Source organism: Vanessa tameamea, chromosome Z, assembly GCF_037043105.1.
Source record: "Vanessa tameamea isolate UH-Manoa-2023 chromosome Z, ilVanTame1 primary haplotype, whole genome shotgun sequence".
NCBI classification, from domain to species: Eukaryota; Metazoa; Arthropoda; class Insecta; order Lepidoptera; family Nymphalidae; genus Vanessa; species Vanessa tameamea.
The window spans coordinates 13,060,281-13,071,665 of NC_087341.1; the positions used below are offsets into that span (position 1 = coordinate 13,060,281).

The window sequence follows — 11,385 nt, forward strand, 5'->3', positions numbered from 1 at the left end:
CATTCAATCAAAATCTTTTTTGTTTTGTTTTTATAGATATAGATTCGAAACAAACACAAATTGGTCGAACAATAATTAAGAACAGTAAATAAAATATGTTAGGACAACTCAAAATTTTGTAAAAGCGACATTTTTTTTTTTTTAATAACCTATTTTAAAACTGTTTAAATGTACTTATGGGTGACAAGTTACACCATTATCCAGAAACAAACTATTTGATAGCATAAGTTATTTTTTAAAGTTGTTTAGAACGTCAAAGTTATGCGACGTGATAAATGAAACGGTCTACAACCAAAAGTTGGAACCAAAATATTGTGTTGAATGAGTTTTATGAGAAATTGGCTTCTCACGTTTGTGCCCAAAAAATACATGTAAATTCAAATTTTTGGAATTAGAAGTTATAATTTTTTTTTCTACAATTTATTTTTAATTGTTTACTTAGATACAATATATTAGGTACTGTTTCTACTTAACTAAATAAATTTCAGAAACTAAAATTAATTTATTTTAATTATTTAGAAATTTGATATAAATAATCAAAAAAATTAAACCAAGGATAGATATTTAAACATTCTTATTTTTAAAAAAGACCGACGTAGGCAACATTTGTAAAGTTCGTGAGTTAATTTTATTGATTTACTTTTTCTCTTGGTTATAGTTACAGATTGTGTTAATGCTGAAAGTATTTAATTGATTTACTACAGTTCGTTTAATTTGAATCCAAAAACCTAATTTAGTTTAAATAATTTCTATTATTAAACATATTCTCATCCCGGCGCTCTTCAATGAACACTCCAGCAAACAAAGTAAGTTTATAAATATTAAATTACTAAATGTTTATATTTACATTTTGATTCATTAATATTTATTAAGTTAATGTTCATTTTAAAATAAGTTATAATTATTATGACATTTAAAAAAATTCCCTCTACATTATTTTTAATTCTTACATACGTATGAACAAAGTAAGCAATCGAATAACTCAGTTCTGAAATTGGTAAATACGCAAAACAATGATCAACATTATATTTTATTAATTTTAATATGAATCATCAGTTATATTTATATACTTAGCAGTTCTTATTTATTTTTATTATTCCTGATAAAATACTACTCGTAGTATTAAACATCAACAATATTTACAAATATAATATCAAGACAACTTTTAATTGCTTTTCCTGTATTGTAATTAACTAATGTTGGTAGTCCTGTTTTGTTATTCATATTTCAATTTCATATCATAACATTATCTTAACTTTTTAACTCTCATCATGTATTTTGAAGAAAAAGGCTTTTGCATTCACTACTTGATTTAGGCTTCAGTACATATGACAAGTTGTGATTAATTTTCAAACACGGAACATGATCGGACAGAGCATGTTACCAGTTACCATTTACTGATGCTATGATCGAAGTGGTCCATTCAGCTCTATTTGGTTAGGTTATGTGGTTGTTTTACATATCGTTATATTTAATTATCTTAAATTGATTTATTTAATTTTGTTATTATAAATCCCTTTCGTTTTTATATTTGAGAAGGAATTATTTAACTCTTTTTAATATGAACAATTCGGCGGCAAAGGTAAGCAAAATTCTCAATATTCCTCTCTTACTCATTATATTTCAACAAGATAACATTACACAAGTAATAACACAATAGTATTACTAGGTACCTAAATTTGTTTTTGAGTTATAAATATCCATTAAAAGATATTATTTTTATAACTTAATAAAGAATATCCTAAATGAAGCAAAAAATAAGTTAGGAAAGATTGGTAGGGATATTATCTTTGTGTTAAGATTACTTTAACAAGGCTTATTATGCTATTAATACTTACATATAAATAATCTTCTAAATCTATATTTTTTAGGTGGGAGAAATTTTTAGGGAGGCAGGAACTGCCTTCAATAAACTGTCTGAGATGACAATGCTCCTACATCCTATGGGAGACACACAACCAGGGTATGTGCATTAAATATTGAAATTTACATAAATTTATATTTACATCTATAAAAAGTATTAAAAAAATGTTGCTTTTTCCATTTCTGTCTGTATCTCCGCTAACTTATAAGCTAGCGTTTGGCGCTAATATAAAGTAAAAAACGAGGGAGGCTTGTATACATATCATATTTTGTGCACAATGGCTGAATTATAATGTATGATCTAAAAACCTGCTATTGTATGCTCACACCACTGACAAAATCCTAGGAGATGAATCAAAACTATTTACTACAAAACTGTAAAGTTTACAATAACATGTGTCTGTACATAACATATAACATCTTCTAAATTTCGTTAGTTTAATATTTTTATCAATTAAAAATTAATAAAAGACTATAGGTTACATACTTATTTATACTAAAAAATAAACATACCTACTTAATATTGGCATGACAAGCACACTTCTTATTATCTTTGTTAATAAATTGCTCCCGTGCGAAACCAGTGCTGGTCTTGTACATCACAATACTGCCCTGATTTGGTCATTATAGCACTCATTATTAATTACTCTGCCAAATACTAAAGGGCTATTATGAACTAAGAAATAATTTATTTCAATGTTTTTAGAGGTAAATGGACAGATGAAGAAATTGAAATGCTCCGTAACTGTGTACATCGCTTTGCAGTTGATCTTAATAAACTCAGTCAGCACATAAAAGCCAGGACGGTGTAAGTAAATTGCTTATTTATTGCTATAAGAATGATTTAAGAGAAAAGTACAGTTTAGAATATATATAGGGAAATTTGTTTCCCAATACAATTATGTACCCTTCGACCTACTAAGAAACTTCAATCTAAAATATTTGTTTCATTTAACTGCAGATAAAGTGAGTCATTGTAATTACAGCCAGCAAAAACATTTTATTTTCAATAGTTTTATTTTGTGGTAGAAGACTTACCATCAGGTGCCTAATTGTATTCTTATATGTGTATACCTTTTTCTTATGTCAATGTTACTGGATAATTGTAAGAATGGTTATTTTGTAGCTAGATTGTAAACTATCCAAAAATTATGAATAGGCATTTCGTTGGGCCTTTTAGTGGCATTTTAGTGATGTGCGTATTTGTTCAAAATATATCTTATTGTGTTAGAAATGTTATCATAAAGAAATCTAATCAACAATACATCAACTGTTTTCAGTTCCCAAATACGAACTACACTAAAGAAAAAGGCTTTTGAGGACGCAGGTATACCAGTAAGGCAGGTAAGCAGTACGGTGACCAGCACGACACAGCAGACACCTCAGGTAGTCCCACCACTGAGCATCATCAGCCAACCGAGCGTGTTAGGAAAAAACGCCGAGGTTCAAATCTTCACTAACTAATGCAAACCAATCACAGATTTTCTATAGTTGTTGTGCTGTCTTTTTTTATTTCAGTTAGTGAAGTTTGAATTTTTATTTTTTTGTACATATCTGGCTTTGCCTCGCACTCGGCTATATGCATGGTTCATTTAAACATATCTTTATAAGTTATTATTGTTATACTACAAAATGAAATACATACATACATGTAGGTCTCGTTTTTATGTAGTATTTATACTATAGTTTGCAATTTTAGCAGTGGAAAACTTATTATCAGTGTACAATATCTGATTTTTTAAAAAAAAGCGGTTAAGTCGGGATTTTAACCTGGTATATTTGTTTACTTAATAAGATATTACAAATGCAACATTCATGAAGGAAAATTATTTGAAGGTGACCGTAAATTCATGTAACCTATCAATGTTCCAATTTAAGGTCATATTATAAGATGGCAAAATATGTTAGAATTATCTTAATTTTTTATTTATACTGTACAGTTGTACAGGAATTACAAAAATATTATTCATATTTTTTATGTTAGGCATTCTTCTTGAGAAATTAATATTATATTTAAATCTATCAATATTCCCTGCACTAAGCTATTGACTGTCAGGCTTAGTCTTTATAAAAATATATTAAAACCACAAGAATAATCACTCCAAATTATAAGCAAATGTAACATCTACTTAGTGATAGGGCTTTGGGCAAGTATGTCTGGGTTACAACAACTCATCACATTTTTTATCATCTTACAGTAATACTTAGCATTGTTGTGGTCCGGTGTAAAAGTTGAGTGAACTAGGGACTTGTTTCCCAGGTGGTGGTGACCACTTTTCCACTTATGATTTTAAAATTTAAAAAAAATTTAATGTTTTTTTTGGACATTTTTTTAATAAATTACAACATTTAGTACACCAGATGAGACTAGTTCCAAAAGGATGTGCAATATTTCAGCTGAATTGTGTAGAAAGCTCTCATCAGTTTTATTATTTCATGGACAAATACTAACAATTGAAAGTAAAGTAGTCTTTGTGACTTGCTTTTTAAACCATAGAGTTTTGCTGTCAAAATGCCAGTTTAATTCATTAAAGCATACTCATTTTAATGGATGGCTTTATAGCATTTCAATTGTATAGGAATAATATGGTAATTTTTATACATTAAAAAAAAATAAACAGTATTAGCTGATTTTATGAAGTTAAGTAAGCTTAATTTTAAATTAGCCTAGGCTAAAAGAATTCCTGCTTGAATATTTCTACAGATTAATTTTGTAGTTTTGTTTTTCAATTGTTAATAATTTTTAGGAATAATGTTAACACATCACTAATTGTTTAATTAAATTAGAGACAAATAGACTAGTAGATATTTTGTAGTTCTGCTTATTATTTATCAATTTTTTTCCAGCACCATTAAATTTTACATATAATATAACCAATGATCTAAGCATATTGATGTTTTGAACATATGAAATTTTGAATTAGAATATTGTTGTTGTTATCTTGTTCCCATTATTATTCAATATTATCGCATGTTAATATTTTATTTCACAGAGCACAAACATAAAAACCTTTTTAAAAAACATTTTCAATATTTTTTTTTAAAACTGAACTAATATTACATACATTTATTTGAAACAGCTTTGGCTACTTTTTCGCAAAAAGAATGAATTTGGCAATTGCTCATGTAGCATTTTAGTCCAGCTAGCATGAAGCTTAAAATATCAGTTGTATGGCAGTGGAAAAAAATATGCTAATAAAGTGACCTAAACAATATTTAAGTGGAAAAAAAAAGAAAGTACTAATATTGTAATAAAAATGTACAACCTTTTTTAATTGTTAATCATTAGCATATTTATAACCCTACAACTGAGTACATTACATATATATATATTGATTTTTTTGTAGAATAATATGTATACTACATTTCCTTGGCATGAGGAGTACAATAAACCAACCTTATATAATACCAAGCGATTTCCAAATAGCTCAATATAATTATATATTAATGACCAGCTGTACCCGCGACGTCGTCGTGCGCCTTTGAATTTAACAAGAAAGTTATTGTTGTAGCCTAAGTCACTCCTTATTACATTAGCTATCTGCCAGTGAAAGTCCCACCAAAATCGGTCAAGCCGTTGCAGAGATTAGCCGGAACAAACGGTCAGACAGACAAAAATAGTAAAATATGTTGTTTTGGTATATGTACCGTGTATACATGCACATGCATTTAGTAAAAAGCGGTTATTTTAATATTACAAACAGACACTCCAACATTATTATATGTAATAGATAAATAATAGATGAACTGTGTATAGTGCATTATTATTTTTAGTCACCACTATTATCTACTGAATCCGTTTTCATTTTACTTCCATAGTATAACGTCTTCGCTGTCATTCAAAGCAACACATTTTTTTACAAATACCACAGATATTTCGTTCAATAGTGTCATGTCAATTATATTTAATCTTTACTCCTCCTTCCATTGGAATCGACCATATAGTTGTAATGTTTTGTGTATGTCGCAGGCAAGTAGCTTAAGCCATTTAATTAAAAGCCTAGCCTTTTACTAAGCGGAGCCATTTGATGAGCGGCCGAATGACATTCAGCTAGTACATCTTTCGTTTATAGTATAGGGTAATATGCTTTAGACTCTCGTGATAGTAGACATAGTAATAAATATTTTTAACTTTATTTCCTTTGGTTCTTAAAGAAATGTGTTAAAATGTATTTAGATAATATTTTGTAGATATTTACAATCATAGTAGACATTAAAATTGTGAACATATTTGATATTCTTGAAATAAGAGTTTTGAATTTTGAACCTTATTAAATCTAATAAAACATAAATATTCTTGCAGGTTACGTTGAACATGTTGAACGCTTCAGAGAATGAAGTGGATGTTGAAGGTCTGACCGGGGATGTGAAATTGGAGTTTGAAGCGAGTAATGAGGAAGTGGCTGCCTGAAACTTGTTTAACCTTTCGTACTAAATGGGCAACATTCCTATTGTACACTGAAGCGTACTATACAACACAAATGTGACTACATACAAATTTCTTAAGCGGCTTGCAAGTAATAATATGTAATATATTATGAAAAGTATATACATATTATAAATTAATATTTTTATTAAAACGAAGTATGTGACAACCTATTTTGAATATGAAAATTTAGGTGATTTGCAATGTTTTAAAAAAATAGTTACTTGCAAACGCTTATATCAAATTGTTTAGGTAAATATGCAGTTTTACGCCTCAGTGATTAATAGGCTTTAAGCTTGTTTCAAATGGCTTGTGGACCTAATAAGAAATTTATATCCAGTTAACAAAATTATTGAGTTTAACTTCAGTTATATGGTTAGAAATTTAAGTTCAAAATTAAAAACAAGATGGTGTTTCAAATACTTATGTCCGAAATATAATAATAACTACAATACAACAGAATAGATTGTAAAAAAATTGAAATTCATTTAAGTGGCTATTTAAGTATTCTGATAAAATTTAGCAAACATACATTATTTGTAATTGAAATCAATGCGACATATATATAGCCAAACTCGTCATTTTTTTATTAAATATATATCTAATTTTTCTGTTAAATATTCCTCACTAATTCATACACAATTTCATACAAAATAACATTTATTTAAAAAAAATATATTGTAATTACATATCTTATAACTAAAAGCAATTAATTGTTAATGCTATAATCTATAATACTAAAATTTTAATAAAATTTGAGAAATGACAGCCATGTTAAGAGTTTTATCCGCAAGCCATAGCCCGATAGTACGAATAAAAAGTACAGAAATCTTAGGTAGCCTTAAGTAAATAAATATTATGTACAACATGTCTTATATTTGTAGAAGGCTAGATTATAGAGTAAAGAACATTTTGTTCTTAGTAAATTAATATAAAATGCACTAAAATGAAACTTCAGATATCAAACTTTTATCCACGAGTAAATTAATTGTGAATGAGTTTTTGTCCCTCATCTCGTGTTTCAATATTTATATCATTTAATCTGACTCATTTTTTTTCTGTTATTTTGTTGACCTATCCACTAAGAAATATTTTTGCAATCTTTTTTTTATTTTTGTGTTATCTATTACACATCTATGCAACAAATATCATGAACATCAACTTTGCTTTATAAAATACATAACTTTTAAAAAGCAATATTTTTATAATTAGACTTAAGCGCACAAAACTAAATGGATATAATGTATAAATATATAGTAAAGATACTGCTTTAATATTATATGAATACAGGAAAAGATCAAACACCCCATCTCAGTATATATATATATATATAAATTCTTCTTATAATAAAAACCAATCGTATCTAATTAGCGAGGTAAAAAAAAATTAAATCTTAAGATGTATAAACATTCAATTAACAATGTTTAAATTGCTTATGTATTTGGGTGACAGGAATACGTAATTAATTTAAATTGGGCTTATTAAAATAGAGTAGTCTTTGTTCGGCTTATTTATAGTTATATAAATTAAGTATACATAATTTGAAGACTAAAATTTACTTAACCCATTATCACGAGTTTTCTTGCGCTACACTCAACAGTAAGTTCCCAATTCGAATCCGAAAAATAATTCTTCTTTCCGAAACCTACTACCAGTCAAGTTACACTAAAAATAAATCAAAGTTAGAATTAAAATTTTATAATTCTTATAAGTAAACTGTTATATTAAAATAATTTGTAATGTATTTGTAAAAACACTTTCTCACACAATATTCAAGTGCTCATTCTATAACGATCGTTCAATGTGTGATTTATTAGATAGTAATATTGAAGTACCTTCATATTTTAAGTATCTATAAGTCGAAAGGTAATCAAGAAATCATCTGATCTGATGTCTTCTTAATTAGTGTACCTAGTGTATTGTATGTTTCATATGTGTTTTATACCTTGGCAAATATTTTACTGTATCTCTAGTGTCTTTGCATAGTTTATGAGTAGATATAGAAATAAAAAATCTAAGATTCTAAATATAAATATTTTCATTCACAATTTACAAATTTTAACTTTAACGTTACAATAAATATGTATATAAACATATGCCTATTCTATTTTGAAACTTAATACAATAGGAATAATAGAATATAAAAAAGTCTGATCACATAATAAAAATCAAACTATGTAAACACACTTTTTTTGTATTTTAAGTATGTTTGTTTGTTAGTAAACTGTTTTAAGCAAATTTAATTGTTGTTTTATTTAAATAATTTTCAGTTGCTACTAAACGTATATAACTAGCTGGTGCCCGCGACTCCGTTCGCGTGATTTTAAGCCTCCAAAATAGGGTATTATATGGTTGACATATTTGTGTATTTTTGCGTCTGTCGTGGCATCGAAATGGATGGACAGATTATGACTTATTTGAGAGCTTCGCCATTAGTGATTAGAAAACCAGTTGGCAAGTCTTGCATCAATTTAACTGTACAGAGAGGTCTTCAAGTACGACAACTGTTTCCTCGTTCCTGTAGATAGGTAATAATCCTTACCTTATCTAGATACAAATCCGAAAACTCTTGTACATCTTCATTACCTACATAACTTACATTGGAAATGTTCGTAATTTCTAAATCTCAGTAATCTACATTTTTTTTACTTTGTGTTCGCAATAAATAAACATAAATGCTTTGTGATACCCCAAGGCTACTACAGTACATCAGTGAAAACCGCATCCAAATCGGTTAAGCCGTTTCCGAGATTAGCGGTAACAAACGGACAGATAAATAGACAAAAATTCTAAAAATCATATTAATGTGATCTTCTCCAACATTATTATTACATAGGATAAAACAAAGTCGCTTACCGCTGTCTATCCCTAAATATGCTTAGCTCTTTAAAATTACATATCGGATTTTGATGCGGTTTTTATGTGTCTATCTCTTAGGGATAACCCACAATAACTGATCTTGATCCTTTACTTTTTACGATAAATAATGGCTCATTTTCGAAGCGATTTTAAGCAATACAGCATTAATCCTAATCCATTTAAGTACCTTAAATACATTGTTAATTTAATATAGATCAACGTGACCCTTTGCACCATGTAATTTAAATGAATATTTTCGAAGATATTACAGATTTAAAACACAGAGACCTAGCGGTTTGTATTGTCTAACGACTGAAAAACTGGGTACGTTGTAATACATTCTGTAGTATATTTAGTGGCAGCATTGCACTCGTGCGAAGCCGGGGCGGGTCGCTAGTTAATAATAATTTTAGCGAAGAGTTGCACGCCTTCTTGTAATTAACTGATCTATATACATATAACGTAGACTTTTTCTGTCTTTCGTTATCTTGTTGAACTGGCGATATAAGGATTAGTTGTTTTATTTCCATCAGAAACAACTTGTCAGAGACAATAGGATACACATGACTCCGTTAACGGCTAAATTAAATTAAAATCTAGTGACCGCACTCGATCAGTCCACAATACGCATTACCAATTGCCATCTGCTTTCGTTCAGTACTTTTAAAATAAACTTTTTCTTTCCTTCAGATTTGGTGGGCGAGCCTCACTTTTATTCTTGTGGAACCCGTTTTGATTAACAGATTGTATCTCTCATCTATGTATTAGTATATATAATTAGGACTGCTATTTACCTTTAGGATTTCTGATTTAGATTAATATAGGTACACAATATAAACAATGACGGTTATAGTAACGTTTTTATCCTTGATTTATCAATATATGGACAAAAACAAATATTTTTTTTAGTCTTTTACTACTATTTTATTTTTATTCATGCTACAATTATATATTACTCTTATTTCCATTGTAAATATACCCAGATGTTTATAGAGTCATCTATTTCTTAGTATACGAGTTATTATCATAAAAGTCCTTGTAGTTCTCTAATTGAAGACTAGATGGCGCAGTATGAGGTACTAAATAATTCCTCTTTTAGTATTTTATATATTATACAAACGTTTTACATAACAATAAAATGGTTATTTTGTGCCGAAAGAAAATACAGCATCGCATTATGAAGAAGCTGTGTCAACTCATCTTTATATTTTTACCTTTTATATCTGAGTGTTTTAAGCTGAATCATACTAATCCTTTGCCTTATTTGTTTGCGCTGTCACCGCAAGGCGGTAACCGGCCTGTCAAAGTCATTGTCAACTATCAAGTCATCAGGAAGAGCCTTCCTGTGATGTTGTGTTTTCTTTCGGCACATAATAATCGTTTTATTTTACGTAAAACATTTATATTATGTTCCTTGTGGAAAACACAGCATCGCGTTATGAAGACGACGTGTTTGATATCTGCTGGTGACAAACAAACACACGCAATGTTCAATTAAACATAGAATTATTAATGTTTTAAAGGTTTATACATAAAAAAATATCTTTTATAAATTAATATTTGCTGTCCTCCTGGAAATAAAATTCAAATGACCGACTATATCTTATCTTAAACTATTAGGAATTTACCTTATTCAGTCAATTCCTATTACTTACTTACCCTGCAACTGTAGAAATATTAAAACAAAGAATTTGAATTAAAATCAGAATAGTCTTTATCTACTACTACAGAAAACAGCAAAAATAATAATTTTTAAGCAGCCATTAAAAATAAAAAATATAGTCTATAAAATTTTAATATAATCATCAAAATAATAACAATGAAGTCATCACATTAAATAGGTTTAAAATTATTAAATAAATTATAATTGCTTTCCAAGTTACCTCTTTCTAAAATTTCTTCTACAGACCTATCCTCTAGCCAAGCCAAAGAGGCTACTACTGATCGACATGAACCAGGTGAGACATCGATTCCTGCATCCTTCAGTTCAGACCGCACCCATCCTTCTATTAAAATCTTATTAACTGGCTTTGATATAGGTACATCTTATTTTTATGAACAGAAGCTTTATATCTCCTCTCCATCTACTTTCAGATGCTTGAATCAAAAGAGAAAGCCGGCGAACTGGATATAAATTAATTTCTTAAGTAGGCAGAAGTCTCCGACCAAACTGTCATCTAGTTCCTTTATGTTTTAGCTCCGAATACTGGCCAAAATGAAAAATATCCATCATCAGT

The 11,385-nt window shown here is 28.6% G+C and overlaps 1 protein-coding gene across 4 annotated transcripts; it reads left to right on the forward strand.

Moving 5' to 3' along the window:
- The first annotated feature begins 622 nt into the window (after window positions 1–622).
- Window positions 623–6,748, forward strand: LOC113402413 (chromatin complexes subunit BAP18-like). Of its 4 annotated transcripts, none has more exons than XM_064220434.1 (5): window positions 623–806; window positions 1,872–1,963; window positions 2,570–2,671; window positions 3,144–3,207; window positions 6,167–6,748. In XM_064220434.1, the coding sequence occupies exons 1-5, from the start codon at window positions 786–788 to the stop codon at window positions 6,272–6,274; spliced, it is 387 nt and encodes a 128-aa protein (XP_064076504.1). In that variant the 5' UTR covers window positions 623–785; the 3' UTR covers window positions 6,275–6,748. The 4 variants fall into 4 exon arrangements, with proteins under 4 accessions (XP_064076504.1, XP_026498448.1, XP_064076503.1 ...); XM_026642663.2 differs by having other exon boundaries at window positions 3,144–3,306; window positions 6,167–6,741; XM_064220433.1 differs by having other exon boundaries at window positions 624–806; window positions 3,144–3,249; window positions 6,167–6,738.
- The last annotated feature ends 4,637 nt before the right edge of the window (window positions 6,749–11,385 follow it).